At 37.0% G+C, this 23,935-nt stretch overlaps 1 protein-coding gene across 1 annotated transcript in view; it reads right to left on the reverse strand.

Annotated features, from left to right (window-relative positions):
- Nucleotides 1–24: 24 nt before the first annotated feature.
- Nucleotides 25–23,935, reverse strand: part of rftn1a (raftlin, lipid raft linker 1a) — a 33,104-nt gene continuing 9,193 nt past the window's right edge. The window contains exons 2-10 of the mRNA XM_051872370.1: nt 22,367–22,510; nt 11,347–11,530; nt 7,576–7,687; nt 6,332–6,932; nt 4,835–5,038; nt 2,291–2,400; nt 1,993–2,096; nt 1,753–1,828; nt 25–1,585 (exon numbers count right to left, since the gene is read on the reverse strand). Coding sequence (XP_051728330.1) covers nt 1,211–1,585; nt 1,753–1,828; nt 1,993–2,096; nt 2,291–2,400; nt 4,835–5,038; nt 6,332–6,932; nt 7,576–7,687; nt 11,347–11,530; nt 22,367–22,508 — 1,908 coding nt within the window. The 5' untranslated portion in view covers nt 22,509–22,510 and the 3' untranslated portion in view covers nt 25–1,210. The remainder of the gene's footprint in view (nt 1,586–1,752; nt 1,829–1,992; nt 2,097–2,290; nt 2,401–4,834; nt 5,039–6,331; nt 6,933–7,575; nt 7,688–11,346; nt 11,531–22,366; nt 22,511–23,935) is intronic.

A 23,935-nucleotide genomic window follows, 5' to 3' on the forward strand; every position in this document is an offset into this window, starting at 1 on the left:
GTAATCAAAATAACTTCCCCCTCCCTCTTGCAACAACATCTCTTCTCTTCTCTTCTCTGATGACGTGTGGGGCGAGACAACCTGACACTCGCATGAAATCAACAGCAAACCCCAACCATCCAATCAATTCCCGATGGACAAAATCAAGTTCCGCCCCATATTTTTTCTTGTTCAGGAAGCCGTTTCACTCAGATACATCACATAGAAAAGAAAAGACTATCAAATCTTCTGTTTCATGCCGACATTAAGTGTAATCAGCTTACTTGGCAGCCATATTCATAACACCCCATGAGCTACCATCTACCTGAATTTTACCAAAATTTGTTTGTTGAAATTGTTTCAATATCATAAAAATTCATTAAAAAAAATCTGAAAAAAAAAAAAACCAGTATCATATATTATGCTTTTTAAGTGCAAGTCATGCCTTTTTTTTTTAGCATGGTCCTAGTTATTTATCTAATTTTACTGTAAAAGGTAGACTACAGCTGCCATGATGATTTTTTTTTTGCGTTATAATTAAGCAAAATTGAACTCTTAAAATATAATTATCTCCCACAAATTAGGGAGGATGGTTGCTACGCCCCTGGTTCTTCAAAACAAATTCTTTACCATTAATAGTGAGGAATTGTTTAAAGTTACAATTAAAAACGACATTAAAAACATAAGAAAACTGCAAGCTGTTGCTGTAAATGCTGCGTCTCTAATTTGCATCTTAAGCCCATCATTGAAAGCTTTTTTTTTATTTACACCATTAACATAGTCTCACAGACATTCACTATAACTGTTACTTTACAAAGACATCAGTTACTGTCATCCTTACTGCGACTGTCTTCAATAAATGAAAATCTTGTGGATTTTATGCATTTGAGCTAGTGTGACATATTGGATATGCTAATATTATATGTAATAAAACGAGTTAACATCACAGATTCACACAGGCACAAGTCTCAACACATTGGTCAGCGTTTAACATATTCAGAACTCTTGAATGGACATTTTCACATATTTGTTTGAATCTCCTGCCATCTGCTATAGCAATTCACCTTAAAAACCCAAATAATTACGAAATTCAAACACCTCTTCGCAATCTTACCAGGACAGTTACTCTGTGAGCAGATGTATATGCCCAGACAACGGCCTGATGAGAGTGTGTTCTGCCTGAATAAACATGAACATATTGTAATGGTTAAATATGCATAAATGAATACTGTCAGCACACTCCAGAGAATAAAGCTCTCTCTGTTACCACAGCTCGCACTTCCTCTAATTTACCACGTGTGATCGTGTGCTTTAATTCCTGATCGCTGTTTGTAATGCCGTCCTTTTTTGCTGGGCTGATGTTTGGGATGTCGATCCTCTGTGTGTGGAATTCCACCGTCCTTTCCGCTTGATCTCTCCTCTCTGGGCTTTCTGGCAAAGTCTGCCCATTTTCCTTTTGGATGATCTCACGTTGTCTCATCAGACTTGTGTTTTCTCTCTCCATTCTTTCCATTTCTCTCTCAATCGTTGCCAGCGGTGATATCTCCCTCTCTGATGTCCTCTTACTATTCAAGTTTCTTTTGTTTTGACCTCTGAGGTGCAGTTTCTGGAAAACATACACAAACTGTCAAACACTAAGCTACTTTTGAGGATTTTAAAGTGAACTGACAAAGCTATTATAATTTCACACAGTTCTCTTGGACAACTCTAATCTAATTTTAGCAGAATCTTTTCTTTTGTGGCAGAAATAAACGTTACGCCATGCACACACACCGTCAAGTCTCTCCTCTTGCGAGGCAGCGTGGGTCTCTGGAGGAAGAGGATCTGTTTTGTGGCCAAACTTCCATCACTAAGACAAAAATAACAAATCAGAGGTCTGTAAGAGCTGTTTAAAGAAAGAATAAAAACTAAGAGAAGACTTCTTTTTCAGGTAACGTTTATGCTATAATTAGCCCCTACACTGTATCATTGAACGTAATGGTCTTGATTAAGGGTTCAGTAAGAATTTGGGACCTTTTCATTTTGACTATGGGAGTGGGCAGCACACACATTAGTCTCCAGCCGTATGGAGCCAGAGACTGGAGCAGAGGGATGTAGTCTGTCTTCACCGCAACACCCTGCAAAACAGAGGTGTCATTTAAACAACTTAATGTGTGAAAGAATTTCACTCATGTCCTATTGAGACAAAGTGTGTATGTGTGCACGTCTGCACTCATTTAAAAGTAACTTCGTAAGAAGATAGGTGTAAATGTACCGCAAATTATATAATAAATCATTTAATTGAATTCGGGATGTAACAGTGTAGACTTACATCAATCACAGTCCATTGCTCAACTACAATAGCATCATACACTGTGGTTGGCCCAACATCACCTGAAGGACTTTGGAAGATAAAAACACTCTCCACAGTGGAAGAAGATGCTGAAGATAAAGAGAGAAAAGGATTGGAAAATGTTGATATGAATTCAAAGACTTTAGATATACCAGGACGGGGTTACTCATATTACTATGAATGGGAGAAAATGCAACTTGCAGTATGGCAGAATAAGTCCCACCTTCAAAATAAAATGGCCAATTGCCAGTTAGTAAATTCATTGCGTCACTGCAGCTGCATTTAGAAAGCTCTGATTACCGCAGACTTTTTAATGCTATTTGAGCTTAAAACATTTATGGGACAGTTCATCTCAGATTTTGTTACTGTGTAACGACTGAGACAAATCAGACACAATTATTTGTCATATTTAACAAATAATCTCTAAAACTCACTCTGGGGTCTGTAAGCAGTCATCCCCCAACAGACCCACTGGGGCAAGGGCATCAGTTACCAGGGACACCATCAGGTAAGGTTGATTTTTATGACCCGCAAATATGCACAAGCTGCTCTGAACGATGTAGCCATATGGAAAAGCAGTGGCCATTGTCCTCAAAACAGACTTTCCTGCATTAATTTATAGATGAACTGTTCTATAAGTGAACATGCACCCCAGGACATTGTGTGTATTATTATAACTCTTGCAAAATGTCATTTGTAGGGTATTCTGTTTATGCATATTTTATGATAAGAACTACTAGTTCATATAACCTTACTTATATATCATGTCTCCTATCAAATTAATGCTAATTTCACGACTTACATTTTCATGTATGTGACTTCCTCATCGGATGCAGTGTGTGTTTGTTGTATTAATTGGAGTATAAATGGACACAAACCCACAAGGCCCAGTTTAATCATGCCCAAAACAAAAGCCATAAACTCCCCCACAGAGGAAGTTCCCGCTCAGAAGTTCCACTTTCCTCATTGGTTAGGTCAACCCTCACGGGTGTGACTTCTCCCGGACCTTAAAAGCCAGCGCACAATGCTCCTCCCTCTCTCTCTTGCTTCTTCGACGGACTGAAGAGATCTCCTGGTGGGTGGCCTCCCAGGCCAAGGCCTGTGTGCAGAGGCCTGCCCTGTACCCCAGCCATGTGCTCAGAGAAAAGGACCCTTTCCCCACTAAGGGTCAAACTAACCAGGCAAGTTTGTCGTCGGTCCTTCATTCATCGCAGAAGTCATCGATTGCAACTTCAGCACCATCGGACTGAACCCTCAGGACTTTCTACTGCAACAGTATTTTTGGACGCTCTTCAAAAAGCTGAGGCCTAATGCAAGTATCGTACAATATACTAAATTGCTGCTAGTTAGTTAAAGTTGTGAACCTCCTTTGTTAACAAAGGAGCGTTGTAATGAATACTGATGATTCTTTCCTGGTTTTGGCTTCTCCATAGCTCCATTTCCTGTTCCCACTTAGGTTCCACTCTATCATTCCTCATTTTACCTATGTATGTGTGACTTGTGTCTATGTATGTGTTCGTTAGTTTAGTTATGTGCTCGTGATTTAGTTAATAAAACTTGTGCACAGTACATATTTGGTTCTGACTCTCTGTCTGTGAATAACTGTCACTTAAGTGATCTGATTCTATTACAAGCTCTAAGCGCTGTAACTGCTAAGAAGGAAATATTTTTCTGTGGCTGTGAAAAATACCCTTCTCTTAGAATTAATTAATAATCAATACTGGGTGTTCACAGGATGAACTGGTTAATTGACTGTAATGTTAATGTAGCTACATCAAGTTAATCTGATTAACTGTTTTAAATATTCATAATTAATCATAATGAATAATCATAAGGAGTTACGAATAATTATTAATATTTCCCCTTTGAGCTAATATCGCTACACTGTTTTGAAATATGTTATTTAAATGTGAGTATGGCTATCAGTTTTTGCAAATATGGTCGCCAAGTGAACAGACTTTCCTTGAAAGGGACTTTGTATGAATACAATTTGTTTTAGTCATTAGTAAAACTGCTGAGCTGATTAATAAAATACACTATATTGCCAAAAGTTTTGGGCCTACGTCTGCCTTTACATGCACGTGAACTTTAATGACATCCCATTCCTAATCTGTAGGTTTTAATATGGAGTTGGCCCACCCTTTGCAGCTATAACAGCTTCAATTCTTCTGGGAAGGCTTTCCACAAGGTTTAGGAGTGTTTTTTAGGAATTTTTGACCATTCTTCTAGAAGCGCAATTGTGAGGTCAGACACTGATGTTGATGAGAAGGCCTGGCTCACAGTCTCCACTCTAATTCATCCCAAAGGTGTTCTATTATTATTATCGAATCTATTATCAAAGGTGTTCTATTATTATTCATTTTTACTGTTGTTATGCATTTTATCACATTTATGTGTTTTCTAAGTTATCATTATTTTATTAAAACTCGCTAAATGATTAAATGTAATACATTAGTAGAACATATGTTTTTACATTCAGGAAAATTTACTATCATTTGTAAATTGTTACAACATCTCCAGTACCTGCATCGTCTCCGAGGTGAAAGTAGCCGTCGATGAGCTGTGCGCCACTTCTGAAGTGCTGCGTCATGTGATCCAGCCAATGAGAGTCGACCGAGCTAACAAGCCCCGCCTCCCTTTGCACCTGCAGTGGAACCCTCAGAGAAAAGAATTTTGGCGATCCCGACAGAACTATCGTGTGGTTGTACAGCGCGAACACCTGCACACCTACACATACAGAGACAAATATTTAATTAAAAGTGTTTGTTTTTCAGACTTCTGTTGCTACATATTGATTCAGACTTAAAAAAACATAATTATAAACAAACTTATAGATGAGCAATTGCTACACGAGCAAGAGTGTTGCTCTGAATATCTGCGAAAAATGAAGCCGCTGATGAACGGGCAAACGGCGCAACTGAGAGTGTTATTGAATTTATACAGCAGCTGTTGTTTTAAAGTTGATAATGAGTAACTTCCATATTAAACACAATATTCTCAGCTACTTTGTCTACTTTTGCTCCACAAATTAAAATAATTCCAAACAAAGCCTCAGCAGAATTTCCATTGCACAATACACAGCAGTTGCTTTCCTGAATGAATCAGTGTATTTGAATGAATCGGTTGAGTAAATGATTCAATGGCTCACTCAAATAGACAGTTGCTACATCCGAAATCGCATACTATACAGTAGGTACTACATTTTGTTTGAAACCTATTTGTGACCATTAAAAAATTAAGTTCCTTTTCAATCGGTTACGTTCAACATTACGTCAGGACTCATTCATCAGTTTGTTCTGATGTAACGTCTCCGTTCCCTCCTTCAGGGAACGAGGGTTACATACGTAACCTAGACGTTCTATATAGTATGAATGTGTGTAATATTAATGATATTCGGACGTACTATATCCGCCATGTTGTCACTGTCATGTGGCCTACGGCGTCAGTTGCATCTCATGGGATAGCAAATTGTCCACTGAATGCCCACTTAAGAATCTCGGCGGAAGCAGTAGGTCATCCGGGTACTTTTTGCCTACTGTTTTTCGAATGCTGTGTATGGCGTACTATATATTAGGGAAGTATTCGATTTTGGACGCAGAGAATCACTTGTTCAATTTCTGAATCAATCGGTGTGTTTGAAAGTATTGGTTGAATGAATGATTCCATGTGGTGTATTTTGTCAATATCTATATTTTACTATGATGCAAATGGTCTCTCTAGTTACATTTGAGTCATTAGCATATTTTGAAAATAACTATGAATTGTACCAACACAATGGAAGTGAACTAAGCCAAATGATGAATAATACTGAGATTTCATGATGCATCACTAGTAAAGAATCGTAATCAAATCAGATTATTTCCAATGATGTATTATTTACACACCTGCAAATTATAAATTGCTCATCATATCCAAAATAATTTTCTTGATAAACACTTGATGTAATCTAAAAGAAAACACGTTTTCTTGTTTTTTTTTTTCCACCAGTCCTTTCTCTGTATTTCTATAGACTGCACTTACGATTCAACATCTGGGTGGTTGCAGTGCACTTGCTGGGTTTGTCTTGGCTTTTGACCTGCTCTCTGTGCTCTCTTTTGTGTTTTTCTGCCAAATCACAGCTGGGTGGGACGGGCTGCATTCTAGTACTCTGGGTCTGATGTGGCTCTGGTGCACAAGAGCTTAATATAAACTCATGCGATGACACTCGGTTCTTTAAATCCTCAGCTTGTGTACATACACATTCAACATTCAGATATTGATACTCTGGGCACTGATGGTTCTCAGTGAAAGGATTTTGATTATTCCAGCACTGGCTGCTCTCAGTGCTTTGTATTTGAAGGCTGTGGTTCATAAAGTTTTCATCATGTTGGCTCTGGTTCTCAAAATCTGGATTAAAGTTTGTGTGATTCTGGTTTCGATGATCCTCATTGTCTCTATCCTGTTGGCTCCGCTCGCTCACAGGGCTGAGGGTTGGAGGTCTGCTGCTGTGATGCACAGAACAGGGGCTGGAGTGCAAGGAGGAAAGCTCTTCTGGTTCCCAGTGACCAAGGAAATATGGACCCCCGCCGGGCTGGGGCAAAAACCCCACAAACAGATCACCCTGATCAGCCAAATCCTGCACCTGCATCCCCAAAAACAACACCAAGACCAACTGAAGACACTGAGACATTCATCATAACACCTGTTCTATTCAAAGTGTACAATCAAAGTTGACAATGAATGTAAATGGATTCCAATGTAATATGAATAATTTTACAGTGTCTTTGGAAGAGGAAGGTGGTGCTTTTTTTGCAGATGCTTTTAAAATAAGCTCTGTGGAGCTGTGACAGGAAACGCTAATGAAAACCATATTTTCCAATCATCATACTGTCATGCCACACATACGCATATGTCTAAATCATCTGTAAATGTCACACACCGCAAACACTTCCACACACACACACACACACACACTTAGTCAAACACTGCTTATCTCCAGATAAATGCAATTACTGAAAAGGCGAGGGGGTGACGACTAATGGAATGGCAGATGAATGTGGGGTGTCAGTGTCTATGCAGCAGCCTGTCAGCTTATGTTTTCAGTATTACAGCCGAATTGTAAGACCACGATAGAGAGAGTTTGAAGTAAGTGGGTTTTTGGTGCCATCTTTAATTGAGTGATGGCACTAAGTGTGCCACTAACATTTAGTAAGTGAATGGAAAACAAATTGACCTGATGCTCTCTGTTTGAATGAAAACAAATTCACTTTTAAAGACGGTCTAACCTTTTTCACATAGCCCTGTATGACTTCTGGAGCAGGGTCCTGGTGACCGAGGTAACACACGTCTGTTGTGAGATGAGGCTCCACCCAGTTCAGCAGACCACTGTCGGAACCACTGTAACAAAAAAGTGACTTTTGAACATCCATATTTCAAATACACATGAAATCATCTTGAATAGTCTTGATTCATCTATGAATCTTATTCCAAAGAAAGAAATCTTTTGTGGCAAGCAGGGCGATGCCGAGAGTCGTGGGAATGGAGCGAGGCTGGCGAGCCACATCGGTCCCACATCGGTCCCACGGAGAAGCTCCGGAAGGATAAAAGGAGGAGTGACGACAGTAAAAGAGGGGAAAGGACCAGACCTGGGACATTTATGTTGTGTTTTATTATGTTTATATGCGGCAGTCATTTGTGAAGGGCTGCCGCTTTACTTTCGTTTTGTTTGTTTATTTTATAATTAAACTTTACATTGATCGTTCGCCGGTTCCTGCCTCCCTATTCTCTGAGCCTTGAACATTGTTACATCCCTAATAATGTTTCAGCAGAAATAGTGTAATAAATAATGACTGGAAGCGAATGACACCGAAAGCCTCGCACATTCAGTTTACAAATGGGTTGATTACAGATCGATATAGTATGTATACTGTGCAGAGCATGCAAATTATCTGCATATGTAAAACTGTATAGAATACCTGGATTACCAATTACATTTACCAAAATGTTAGGTAGGCCTACACGACATAGAATACTGACCATGGGACTATATTCCACAATGCAATGCAATACTGGACATTCCATTTTCATTGACTAGAAGGAATATACAGTATTGTTCACTAGTTGAATATATATATATATATATATATATATATATATATATATATATATATATATATATATATATATATATATATATATACACACACACTATATTGGCAAAAGTTTTGGGACACCCCTCCAAATCATTGAATTCAGGTGTTCTAATCACTTCCATGGCCACAGATGTATAAGATCAAGCACCTAGGCATGCAGACTGCTTCTACCAACATTTGTGAAAGAATGGGTCGCTCTCAGGAGCTCAGTGAATTCAAATTGAAATTTCCTCACTACTAAATATTCCACAGCCAACTGTTAGTGGTATCATAACAAAGTGGAAGCAATTGGGAACAACAGCAACTCAGCCACAAAGTCCACGTAAAATCACAGAGCGGGGTCAGTGCATGCTGAGGCGCACAGTGCGCAGAAGTCACCAACTTTCTGCAGAGTCAATAGCTACAAACCTCCAAACTTCATGTGGCCTTCAGATTAGCTCAAGAACAGTGCGTAGAGAGCTTCATGGAATGGGTTTCCATGGCCGAGCAGCTGCATCCAAGCCTTACATCATCAAGTGCAATGCAAAGCGTCGGATGCAGTGGTGTAAAGCACGCCGCCACCGGACTCTAGAGCAGTGGAAACGTGTTCTCTGGAGTGACGAATCACGCTTCTCTGTCTGGCAATCCGAGGGACGAGTCTGGGTTTGGCGGTTGCCAGGAGAACGGTACTTGCCTGACTGTATTGTGCCAAGTGTAAAGTTTGGTGGAGGGGGGATTATGGTGTGGGGTTGTTTTTCAGGGGTTGGGCTTGGCCCCTTAGTTCCAGTGAAAGGAACTCTTAATGCTTCAACATACCAAGACATTTTGGACAATTTCATGCTCCCAACTTTGTGGGAACAGTTTGGGGATGGCCCCTTCCTGTTCCAACATGACTGCGCACCAGTGCACAAAGCAAGGTCCATAAAGACATGGATGAGCAAGTTTGGTGTGGAGGAACTTGACTGGCCTGCACAGAGTCCTGACCTCAACCCAATAGAACACCTTTGGGATAAATTAGAGCGGAGACTGTGAGCCAGGCCTTCTCGTCCAACATCAGTGCCTGACCTCACAATTGCGCTTCTAGAAGAATGGTCAAAAATTCCCATAAACACACTCCTAAACCTTGTGGAAAGCCTTCCTAGAGGAGTTGAAGCTGTAATAGCTGCAAAGGGTGGGCCAACTCCATATTAAACCCTACGGATTAAGAATGGGATGTCATTAAAGTTCATGTGCACATAAAGGCAGGCGTCCCAAAACTTTTGGCAATATAGTGTGTATATATATATATATATATATATATATATATATATATATATATATATATATATATATATATATATATATATATATATATGTGTATGTCATTGACGAATAAGGTTTTTAAAAGTGTGAAAAAACAAAATGGAGATATAATTAATTTTGAAGTTTTATTAAGAGTTAACAGTGAGACTATGTGGTTTTTATAATCAATTAACACTGCTTTTGTCATTTTTTACAAGATGGACAAAATTTGTCACCAAAAAAGTCATTCAGAATTCAAAATTTCACTATTCATAATTACACTTTTGGTTATACCAAATGACGATATTTTCAAACAATTCTAACAAGTTTTTAAAATGTTACAAAGATTTCCATGTTTTATAGTGGTTGTACCAAATGACCTGATGTTTCCGGACATACTTATGAGCAAGTGAAAACATGAATTTTTAAAATAGTTAAAAGAGAATTAGTTACTTTGCTTCATGACCATGTGGTCCTTTGCAGGTGTCTAAATAATGTCACATCCTGTCACATGATATTGACCGCATGACTTGATCCAAAATGGTCCCTTTATATTGGTTACTCCGAATGACATCAATGAAATTCATTTTTCTGGACATTCTTTCTCATAACAAAGCAACGACCTCAATGAATAATTTTAATACCATTTTGCAATATGTTGATATATGATGTTATAAAATCATGCCAGAATAAAAAAATATATACATTTATTACATTTTAAGATATTTTAATCACAAATGAAATGGCTGTATTGGCCTTTGGACGGTTAAACCGAATGACCTTTTGACACTTCAAAATCCAAAAGGTTTTAATTATATTTTGCTACATATAAAGGCATTTTAGCCTTTATATATAGCAAAATATAATTAAAACCTTTTGGATTCAATAAAAGAGATCTAGTTGTACTACATTACATACATTGGATGTCATATCTTTGTTTTTTATTATTATTAAGGCCTTTGGACAAAAAAATGACCCGTCATGTCATTGTATATATATATATATATATATATATATATATATATATACATATATATACACATTATATACATTTATATATATATATATATATATTCCTGTAATGGCAAAGCTGAATTTTCAGCATCATTACTCCAGTCTTCAGTGTCACATGATCCTTCAGAAATCATTCTAATATGATCATTTGGTGCTCAAGAAACATTTCTTATTATTATCAATGTTGAAAACAGTTGTGCTGCTTAATATTTTTGTGAAAACCATTCGTGATGGTTTTTTTTTTTTTCAGAAATCTTTGGCAAATAGAAACATGTTTTGGGGGAAAATAAATCTTTTGTAACATTATAAATTTCTTTACTGTCACTTTTGATCAATTTAATGCATCCTTGTTGAATTAAAGTATTTATATCTTTAATGGTACGATAATAGTGTGTCACAATTCTAAATGTCCATTTTTTAACTTTTAATTGACCTGACATTTTCACAAACTAAAATGTAAAGTAAATCACAATGTAAATGTAAATCACAGCGCCACTTCATTTGATTTAAGAATGCAACATAGTAGTATATAATGCAAAATTATTACTGTTGAAAATATTAACTGATGTGTACCGAACATTGTTTCAGTGCAGTAAGCATGCTGAACATAGCCAAGGTTTGTGTGCATACCTGTGCGTTTGTCTGATGAGCACGGCTCGGTGTAACTGCTTCTGTAGGTTAGCACTAGCAGGGCCACAGGAGTGAACAAAGGGATGGACAGCAGCCAGTACGAATCCCTTCTGATACAACTCACACACCTGCACTGGAAGCTCTCTGACTGACGACAGACACAGCAATGAGGACACTGTCACCTCTAAAGAGACAGAGAGAGAGTCAGACAGGCACAGACAGAGAGAAACGAGCAGAGAAAGAAAAAAATAAACATGTCATCTATCTTTCAACTAACATCATTTGGCCTGAAACAGCTACTACTGCTAACTTTACCATCATGACAACTTACTTATTATATTGTCAAAATAATAATAATAATAATAATAACCCAGAAAATATATTGTTTCAAAAAAATCTTATGCGTGCGCACACACGCACATAATAATAATAATAAGCAGCACAACTGCTTTGATAATAATGAGAAATGTTTCTTAAGCACAAAATCAGTATATAAGAATGATTTCTGAAGGATCATGTGACACTGAAGACTAAAGTAATGACCGCTGAAAATTCAGCTTTGTCATTACAGGAATAAAATACATTTTAAATATATATCAAAACTGAAAACAGTTATTTTAAATTCTAATAATATTCCACAATATCACTGTTTTTACATTACTTTTTTTTGATCAAATAAATGCAGCCTTGGTGAGCATAAGAGACTTCTTTCAAAAACATTTTAAAAAATCTTTCCAACCCCAAACTTTTGAACTTTAAGTGTCTAAACAGAAATTGATTTGAAAAAATAAACCACTAGATATTCTCCAGAGTAAAAAAATGTAACAACTAGTGCTAGTCCTCCACATGTCAATATACCAAAACTGATGACTGAACTGATCTGAACTGGTGACTAATGTATGCATTTTCATAACACTATATCTGCATGAATTAATATATTCACCCCACCACATACTCAACAACATAATGTGGAAATGGGGGGAGGAATGACAGAAGACAAAAATGTGAAGATAGGTGCAAACCATTTCATTCACAGTTATCTCTGCCAAAAAATGTGTTAAGAAGCTCACTTTCTGACATGGTCATTGACACACAAGCTGAAATGCTGTAAAAATTGTTTGAAAGTATTCTGGTGAAATGGTTTTACAAGCAAATTGTTTGTGGAATCAGTAATTAAAGTTAATTTCCAGCACTCATTATTCAGAGCACTATTAAGGGCCGCAGCGAGCTGTAATCTGAGCACTGCTTGACTGCAATCATCTTTCAGAGGTGTGACGAGCTTGTTTAAACAAAACTGTGATGGTCTGAACACGTTTTGACTCTGAGGGGGGTTTATTAGTGTTTCCACAGAATAAATAACAGCACGGTTCATAGCAAGATTAACTTATGGGTGAAATGAGTGCATATGTGTGAATTCTGACTGTTCTAATTCTAAGGAAATTATGTTATTTGTGTCTGATCGAAAATTTCAGTTCAACCATGTCAATAGCACAGCTAACAGAAAATGTTCTCAGAACTTCAGCTAATGTTCTTGGAAGGTTATGAACAAGTTATGAACAAATATTATTTCAGTAATGTTAATAGAAGGTTCGTTCAAAGTTATCTGGTCTTTAATAATGTTCTTAAAACTTTAGCACAAACACATTATTTGTACATTGTTCATGGAACTTTTTTTTTTTTGTCCAAAAGTTTAGTGAACGTTCTTCTAACATTTTTTAAATGTTACTTAAATGTTACTTACTCTGAGCATTTAAAACATTCAGAGAACATTCAAAAGCAATATTCCCATAATGTTTGCAAAATTATAAAATGGAATGTTCCCTTAACGTTCACCTATAACCAAGAAAAAAACATTTTTAAAACTTTTAAAAAACTGGCTAATTTAGGGAACATTCAGAAATAATGTTTTCATAACTTAATGGGAACATTAGCAAAACGTATTTTTGTTAGCTGGGAGGTTTGGAATAGAATTGCTTATAATTTAAATTTGTAAACCTTGTATATATTATTTTTTAAATAAGTCTCTTATGCTCACCAAGGCTTCATTTATTTAATAATTTATTATTTATTTGAAAACAGTTGTGCTGCTTAATATTTTTGTGGAATCCATGATACATTCTTACTAACCCCAAACTTTCTTTTTGAACCAAAAAAAAAACTATAGTCACTCTATCAAATATGATGAGAGAAGGATCACATTTATAAACAAAATTAAAGGGTTATTTCACCCAAAAAAGAAAATTATCTTATTAATTACTCACCCTCATGTCGCTCCACACCAGTAAGACACAAATTAAGATATTTTTGATGAAATCCGAGAGGTATATGACTCGTCCATAGACAGCAATTTAATCACCACTTTCAAGGTCCAGAAAGGTACTAAAGACATCATTAAAACAGTCGATGTGACTGCAGTGGTTCAACCTTCATTTTATGAAGCAACGAGAATACATTTTGTGAGCAAAAACGAAACAAAAATAACGACTTTATTCAACAATATCTTCTCTTCTGTGTCATTCTCCTACGCTGTTTATGTTCAGTGCTTCCAGGTTCTACATCAAAACGCCGGCATAGTATTTGCAGACGGTGTTCACGTGAGCAGCACGACGCATGCGCGATGCTGACGCAGGATAATGCCGGCCAATAATGAGTAAATGCCGTTCTGACGTAGAACCTGGAAGCACTGGATGTAAACAGCGTCAACTATTTTAACGATGTCTTTAGTATCTTTCTGAACCTTGAAAGTGGTGGTATAATTGCTGTCTATTGAGGAGTCAGAGAGATCTTGGATTTCATCAAAAATATCTTAATTTGTGTTCCGAAGATAAACAAAGGTCTTACGGGTGTGAAACGACATGAGGGTGAGTAATTAATGACAGAATTTTACTAACCCTTTAACACCAAACATAACATGTTTAGTATCCTGTTCAATATATCAGTAAAAAAATCATGGGGAAATCGTTCCTGAGACTGACCCCTGTATCTCTCATGACACACACTCTAAAACTTCACCAAATAACAAAATCTGTTTGCAATCATCAGGTAGTGCTGAAAAAGCGGAAGTGTCTTAGACTTTATGATGTCTATTAACTCCAGTCCAGAGCATGAACTATATTAACCAGCACATCACGCGAAAGGCCTGCGGCAAAGGAGCTCTGTGCTGTAGCTATGCGTGAGAGAATGAGAAAATGCGTTTGTTTTTGTATGACCTACACACACACACACACAGAAGATTTCTCTCCTCCTGAAAGGCCAAATATATGATAATCTGTCCCTATATTTACTACGGTGGAAATTCCACCTTCATAAGACAGAATTTACCCAGTCGGGGGTTAAACACTCTAGTAAACAGTCCTTCTCAGCACCATACTCCACCTCAAGAATGCAGCCCTCTAAACTAATATTCCTCAGTCTAAATCAATGTACAAGATCTTAAAATGAGAAGCAGAGACTTTGGTAAATCAGTTAAACCCCACCCGCAGAAAAATATGTTTTTGTGCTAAAATTTCAACTCTCACAGCACAATAACACTTGTCTAAATCCTTTTTGGGCTCTCTGGATCTAGCTCTCTTAAACACCTAGACAATCCCAGATTTGAACAAACTATGTGGGTTTATAAGCAATTTGTTGGATTTTCCAAGTGTGATTAGCGCTAATATCCAAACACACTGTACAAATCTGTTCTCTTTTACGGCTCAAACTAACAGGACACAAGCAAGCAGGTGTTTCGCATCATAGCTGTTATATTGAAAACAACATGAATATAATTATTAGCTTATTGGCCAGAATTAATATCTCTGCATCCCTGATATTGACCAATGAGCATCCAGGACTAGAACTATCAAATTTTTTTTCCATTTATTATTTAAACAAAGTTGTTCATTGTATTGCAAATTGAAGTAATTTGATTTCATTGAACCAATCCTCTAAATGATTCTTTGAACTAAACGTGTTAGTAGCAAATCTATTAGATAGCCGTCCCTTCTCCTGCTGTGCTGACCTATCAGAACTGCTCTCTAAATATTGATATGACATAAATATTAAAGTAAGTGTTTATATGATTCATAAGTATGAGGGATTCTTGCTGCTTATGACTGTGATGTCGGGTCCTGAGGGGTCTTATTTTATTTTATAATAACCCGACAGGGAGCGGAATTGCATTATTTATAGAAACCAATTTCAATTAAAACCAGATTTTGGCTATAAATACAGTTCAGTGTCACTGAGACAACTGATTTTCTCTCTTACGCACACACACACACACACACACACACACACACACACACACACACACACACACACACACACACAGATAAATCCTGGATTTTAGTACTGACCCCTCACATCTCAAGATCAGATAATCCTTAAAACGATGCCTAGCATTTTCTCTCTTTCTCCCTCTGCTTTTTTCCCTCTCTGTTATTTTGTCCGTCAATCATTCGCATTCATTAAGTCACTTATCGTTGCTTTCAATATTGATGCCCCAAACAAACAAACACAGAAACATATTCTAACATCTCTGCCTCACACTCGTGCTGTCACAGCAGTTTGCAGTGAAACTCTTTTTTTTTTTTTTTTTTGTCTCAGTGTCTCTGTAGGCATCAGTGAATTTTACATATAAATGACCTGCCTGTCTGTCTACCGATAAGCAGCTAAAACAGAAAGCCTGGAGTGTGTGTGTGTCTGTGTGTCTGTGTGTGTGTGTGTGTCCAGAACCTGAACGATTGTCTCTGTCCCAGTTCTCACATATTCCAATTTTTTAAAAATAAATATTTGATCCAGGTCACACTCTCAGACACACATCTGCACACACACACATTTGTGTTTGGGTAATGTTTTATGCAGCAACTTTATGTAGTAAATGTGCTAGATAAGATAAACTAACAATACTTCAATTATTTCTAAATAGAAATAGTGGTTAGGTCTGACACTTATAAAAAGATCAAAAAAGGAAATACTTATATAATCTCATATAAATACTTTCACTAATCACTAAAATAGTTTTTTACAATGTACAAAACAACTGTATTAGAAACAAGGCGAACACACTATATTGTTATAGTTGAGTAGTAAAAACCCATCTCCATATTGCTTTTACATTTCAAATCCCTCAGTTGTCCCATCTATGAAAAGCCAATATTGATTCTCATTTTATTACAAGCTCTGTCACTTTCTCTTTTTACCAGCAGACTCTCCTCTGTTCAGCGTTTTTTTTTTTTTTTAAATGGGTGATTCCCTGGAGGTTCGAGGTTTAGTGTGTCAACCTTTCTCGCTCGTTGTGACAAAGGAATAGTTCACCCAAAAATGAAAATTCTGTCATCATTTACTCAACCTTATGGTGTTCCAAACCTGTATAAGTTTCTTTCTTCTGTTGAACTAAAAATATGACATTTAGTTAATAGTGAGAATTGGACCCTAAACTAAAGTGTTACCAATATTTTGAAGAATGTCGGTAACCAGACAGTTGACGGTAGCCATTGACTTCCATAGCATTCTTTTCCTACTATGGACGTCAATGGCTACCGTCAACTGTCTGGTTACCAACATTCTTCAAAATATCGGTAACACTTTAGTTTAGGGTCCAATTCTATTAGTATTCATATTACTAGGATATTGGCTGTTTATTAGTATTTATAAAGCACATATTAAAGCCTTTTTCTACATGACCATATTCTATATCCCTAAATCCTACCCAATACCTAAACTTAACAACTACCTTACTAACTATTAATCAGCTGTAATTAGGAGTTTACTGAGGTTAAAGTCACAGTTAATAGTTAGTTAATAGTGAGAATTGGACTCTAATCTAAAGTGTGACCAAAATATCTTCTTTTGTGTTCAACAGCTTTGGAACAACATAAGGGTGAGTAAATGATGACAGAATTATCATTTTTGGGTGAACTATCCCTTTAATCTATGCCACTCCCACACGTGTCAAAGTAGCCAGAGCAACTTTTCTCTATTTATGGATATGATGAGACATGCACAGGCGAATGACGTATGTACACAATTTCCATCGAAATCCATCCAGTTTGGTCTAAAATATATACACTTATAATAGGCTTACCATAGTGAATCAGGGTAAGACAAAAACATGTTTTGGGAGAAGAACTGATGATGTATTTACTCATTATTCAAATTTTGTTCATTTTAAACAAAAAAAAAAAAAATTACATATTGTACCTTTAACGGCAAAATTTCAGTTTTCATTTCTTTTTACACATTTAAAAAAAAAAAAATGTTTGCACTATACAAGTATTTGCTAACCAGACATTTATTTCTAAATAGGTTTACAAATAAGGAATTTGGTAACAAGCAATAAATCCGAAAAAGGCATTAACATTCATAGATATTAGGCTTACTAAGATAAATGTAAAGAATAATGTTCATTTTTAGCTCATGATATGCAATAAAAGTACATTATAATACAGTCTTACCATGGTGGAACTGATAAAAATAATTGATTTGACTTTTATTGTTATTGTACTGAGCTCATGATATTTTCTATGCCCTAACATTCACATATAGGACATTTTGTATTTTCCATTAATGCATTACTTAGTTTGTTTATTAGTATGTTTTCTTCATGGGGACCATTGGCTGGTGCCCACAATTTAGGTAAATTCAGGTTTTATTATTGTTGAGGGGTCCCTGACCACCATGCATACACAAATATACATAACTACGGTCATATCCTTGTAATTATGTTTGGAAATGGCTCATATACTCCTATGCTTTCAAGTCATTAAAATGAGCTGGTCTGTTCTGCAGCTTCAATCTGTGTCTTATATTCTCTCATCCTGTCTCATATCCTCTTTCTCTGAATTCAGCGGGATCCATTATTGCCTCTCTCGAAGCACACTAACAAAAGCAGCATTAGTATATTTAGAAACATAAGCCCTCAAAGAATATACACTGTTTGGATGCTCTCTTGCTCTATTACCCTCTCTCTCTCTCTCTCTCTCTCTCTCTCTCTCTCTCTCATCTAATCTCACACTTTTTTTTCTTCCCAGTTTGAAGCTTTACACTTTATTATCTGAGGGTGGTTTATGTGCATTTGCGTATGCATATCAATATGGATGTTGCTTTGAATTTTGAAAAACAGCAATCATTTTTATGCTGCATGTCACTCTGTATATTAATCCTCTGATGCATGAATTATTAACTCATAAAGGAAGAAAAAATCTTTTTACCTTTAGAAAAGTATTATTTATATATTACTTTTATTTTAGTATTATTTATATACTTTTATATTATTTATTAATATTTTGAATTAGATTTTATTTTTTCATTTTAATTTCAGTTTAAGTTTTATAATTTTTTGTTATGTGCTTTTCTCATTTTATAATTTTTTTTTATATTTCTGTTTACCTTTAATTCATTTTTATTTCAGTTTTGATAATTTTTGTATTTTAATGTATTTATTTCAGTTAGCTGCCAATGCAACATTTCTTATTTTGGTATTTAAAAAAATGTTTCAGTTTAAGTTTGTCATCTAATTTGATCTCACCTTTATTTCAGTTAACGAAAATTATTTCTTAGTTTTAGTTTTAACAATAACAACACTGTACCTAAAATTTTTTACCCCCAAAATGGTATAATTTGTGTTTCATATCGGTCTACTGCAATCGTCAATAATAAATATTCCAGAAATGCATCACCACAACCACAAAGGCCCATTCACACCAATTCACACCATAACGTTCTGTTTATTATAAGCGGGCCCTGCAGTTATGTCATCTGTTGCTTTAAAGAGGACCTATTAAAGATATTTGTTATAAAGTGATAGGGAAGAAGAGAGGTGAAGACCCAAGTGCAGCATAAATTTATTCAAAAACACCCAAAAAATAATCCAAACAGGGAGCAGGAACAAAATCCAAACAAGGAACGGGAACAAGAATCAGACAGGGAACGAGAACGCAACAGCGTTACAAACAAGCAAAGACAACGACCGACAACAGACTACTGAAACACAGGGGTATATATACACAGGATAACAAGGGGCTAATGAGGAACAGGTGAGGGTAATGAATTACTATGGCAACAAAAGGGTAACTATGGCAACAAACAAGGCAGCAATGGAAACAAAAGCACACAGGGACTAAATATTTTAACATAAGAGTCCTTCAAAACAAGGGAAACAAGGAATTGTGGCCAACTATGACATGACGTGACGTGTGGCCAAGTATGGTGTCCCCTACTCAGAATGTGTGCACTGCATTTCACCCATCCAAGTGCACACACACCGTAAACACACGCCCGGAGCAGTGGGCAGCCGTTTTTGCTGCGGTGCCCGGGGAGTGGTTGGGGGTGGCTCAAGGCACCTAAGCTGTGGGTAACGCAAGTTGTGGGTAATGAAAGTGGAAGAGAGAGCTGTTCATTCACTCCCGCCACCTACATTTTCCCGTACTGAGGAAAATGAGACTCAAATCTACAACCTTCGGGTTACAAGTCCGACTCTCTAACCAGTCTAGCCACAACTGCCCCTCTATTCTATTTTTTTTTTATCATTTTCATAAAACTTTCATGGCCCCAAGAATATTTTATGAATATCTGAACATACAATACTTTAAAAGAAAAGAACAAAAAAATCCATCAACACCCACAAAGCTTCAAAGTCCTATACCTCTTCATGGGTTTGAAATTTCAATTGGTAACGTTAGGCAGTTTTGATTTATATACTGTTGAATGTTTGGCGATCGTGTTAGCTTACATGTGCATAAGCAATGCTTCTATCGCTTTGCTGTGCCCAAAATTGCCCCCTTTACACTTCAATAGGGCAATATTTGAGGGAACAGCCATTTGAAGTGTTGTCCGGAACCATAGTGGACATTATCGAGTGCACCCGTTCAATCCCACAATGCACCACAATAATGAGTGTACGACCGATGTATGCTCAATGGCTGGAGAATACCTATAATGCACTGTGAGAGTCACATGCTGAATGAATTCCAACATCTGACCAGAATATTGCACATGCGCAGAGATATTTGAATGATTTCTGTATTTGAATTAAATGTATTTAAAATACGTATTTAATTACTTTTGTGTATTTTGTAATTTGTATTTTCCTTAACAAAGAAAAAATCAAATGTAATTTGTAATTAAATACTTTAAGAAAAAGTATTTTGTATTTAAAATACTAAAAATACATTAAAATATGTTATTGGAGAGAGCGATTGGAGAGCAGACAACTCTTTATGCTTTTGAATCGCTCTCGCAGTACTTTGATGTCAAACGCCAATCGGTCTGTGCAGCTCCGATGCAAAAAACAAGTAAACATCATTTTTGATTCCTGTTCTCTTGGTGTATCTTCTGAACTATGTTGCAATGGTGGATGCACTATTTTTCTTCTCCGATCCTGCCCAGCGAATGTCCCGTTGATGACACGATGTCTGGTAGAAAAAAACTGTACTGCGCATGTGTTGAACTCGGTCATCTGTGCGCATCCGTGGTTTAGTATACTTTGAAGATGTGTGGACGCAACTGCGCGCAATACATGTCCAGGCGTGGAAAGTGAAGTATACCCGGGGCTTTAGACACACATTCGCAAACTTCCCTAAGCACTTCCCCTCGGAGGAATCCCTGCTGCCATTTTGAAATGCGTTCCACTTCGTGAAGTGGATGAGGGAAGTTTATATGGATAGACCCTCGTCCCCTTCGATTTTGACCGAGGGAGCGAGTCTACTCTGATGTACACTTCAAGCAGCTCTATATCCCACAATTCAACTTGATTGTGACGTCACAGCAGTTCGCACTTAACTGAAGTGTATAATATATTGATTATTTTAAGAATTAATCGCATAATAGTGTAGAATATATTAATTTTGTTTAGATGTAATCGCATAATACTTGTAGCTACCTTATTCACAAAGTTTATACTATTGATATTTTGTTTCATTTGTGTAATTTTATTTTTTCCAACAGCTCATATACCTATAGGATTTTATATATTTTCTCCAACAGCTTATAAGCATTTAGAATGTTGCATAAAACAAATTCATATGTTCAAAAGGGGTTTAAATAATAAATCAGCCATAGTGTATTCCAAGTGATCAAGGGCTTAGTGCGTTCCATTTAATCCTTATGCACGAGTTCCGCCAGTAGTGGGCACTCGTGCAACGTAAGCAATGACGCACATCCGAGTCCACGAGATGGAGGGTAGCGAATGGAGGGTATAAAAATTTGGAGTGGAATGCAGCCATTGGCTGTGTCCGAAATCGCCCCCTATACCCTTAAATAGAGCACTATTTGAGGGGACAGCCATTTGTAGTGGTGTCCGAAACCATAGTGGACGATGTTGAGTGCACTCATTCAATCCCACAATGCACTGCAATAACGAGTGTACAACTGATGCACACTCAACGGCTAGAGAATACCCATAATGCACTGTGAGAGTCGCGTGCTGAAAGAATTCCCGCGTCTCGCCAGGAGATGAATCAATCATCCATTTATTTTCCAAACCGCGCTGGTCCAGTATAATATCATACAGGTATAATTTCCTTTTTAATTGATCATTAAATCGTTTAATTAAGGTTTGTACATGCTAGTTTTCATGGCAGAGTTTAACATAAATATTCATTACTACTGGGGCTGCCAGTTTGCTACGCACAAACTATGCGAGATCGGCAGCCCTTCCGGTGCACTCAGTGTCCGAATTCACTCACTCGTTTCATTCACTCCTTCAAGTGGACTATATTAGTGGAGTAATGTAGGGAATAGTGAATGAGGGTATAGGGGGCCATTCTGAACACAGCACTTGTTTCTGCTTCTTCTTTGCTTGATTTTGGATACAGAGATTCTGTACAGAAGATGTGTAATAGTGCCCCCTACTGTATAACAGTGAAAACATGGATTGCCGGAAAATTCCATTAAAAGCGGGGAAGCGTTGTGTCATAAATGATGGAAAATTCTGTAAGTGGAAGAGTTTAAATTTTTATGTATGAACAAGAACAAAGCCTACAAAAGGGACTTTTCAATAGATAAAGTGTTTGTAGCTGCAGGAAATGGGCATGTGTACCTTCCTTTCCTAACAGGAAGTCCAGGAAGTGGTAGGTGTAGGCCACTCCGGAGTGTGTCTCCACTTGTGCTCTTCTGAGGGTGGAGAAAATCTTTCCCGGAGCTTCATCTGATCCTCGGGGTTTCGGCAACTTGCAGCCCATGTCTGCACACGTGGAGAAAAACAAAGACAGAGAGAGAAAATGAGATGAATATGGATAATTTGTCTGAAATATTCATGTATTCATAATTGCATTATTGATTTAACTGATTGCCTTGGCAGCAGTCCCTAATTGTCATGCTAATTAAGTCAGATTGACACTGAAATAGAAACTGAGCATGTGCAAAACAGGGGAGAGGGCATATCGGCATGTCTTTAAACATAACCACAAACATTCAGATACACGCAAAGATTCGTCACACGGTAACATAACATGAAGTCTAATTGGAAAGCTAATCAACCTTCAAGCATCAACCTTTAACACAAACACACATTCCCTGTATCAAGCACAATGTCCCCTTCAAAACGCACACACTGTCTCCTTGGCTACCAGAAGCAGCAATCAGATAACACTTCATATTTGATCTGTGACTACACAACCAATCAAACAGCGGAATGTGTGGCCGATGAATTAGCGTGTGGCTAATGCTGATAAGTGTCACATCTATAACGCGCTAACTTGATGTGACAGCAGAGGCATGCCACGTGGGCCCCGGCCACCAGCGCTAACACACACACCATCAAGTACGGGTAGTTAGCTGCCAGCATTTCCATGTCAGCATTTGATGAGCCAAAACAGGTGAAACCGAGAGGAACCGGACAAGCCCAGTGGCTGTGACAACAAGCATTAACTGCGCAATGATGATGGGACAGGGGAGCAATGGATGGATGGTTTTGTGGATCAGGAACGGGGTGATCATTTGGGAGAGCTATATATGAGTAGGTCAGGATAGACATTTAAAAACAGTACTGTGCCTTACCATGGTACAGTAATGGAATCAGAATACCATGATATTTTGATATATACCATAGTACTGTACTGTATGATTATTGTATTCAGTGGTGTACTACTGGTACTGGAATTTCTAAGAATATGATGGCATTACCATTGCAATAGTGTTCAAAAGACCATGGTTTTACTTACAATGGTAATTTGTCCAAATACTATGGTAATGGAAATGAGATAAAGAGATTGAGATCCGTAAAATAACGACACAACAATAAATGTAAAAACAAATATACAGCTTAATGAATGACTTGTGAGTGAGTGAGTGTCCGTACGATTTTAAAAAATGTGTTTTTTAAGATAAGTCTTATTTTCACCAAGGCTGCATTTATTTGATCAAAAATGCAGTAAAAACAGTAATAATATTGTGAAATACTGTCACATGATCCTTCAGAAATCATTCTAATATGCTGATCTGGCGCTCAAGAAACACTCATTATTATTAATGCTAAAAACAGTTGTGCTGCTTAATATTTTAGTTGAAACCGTGAACTTTGATGAATAGAAAGTTCAAAAGAACAGCATTTATTTGAAACAAAAATCTTTTGTAACATCATAAATGCTACTGTCACTTTTGATAAATT

This window comes from Ctenopharyngodon idella, chromosome 19, assembly GCF_019924925.1.
Source record: "Ctenopharyngodon idella isolate HZGC_01 chromosome 19, HZGC01, whole genome shotgun sequence".
NCBI classification, from domain to species: domain Eukaryota; kingdom Metazoa; phylum Chordata; class Actinopteri; order Cypriniformes; family Xenocyprididae; genus Ctenopharyngodon; species Ctenopharyngodon idella.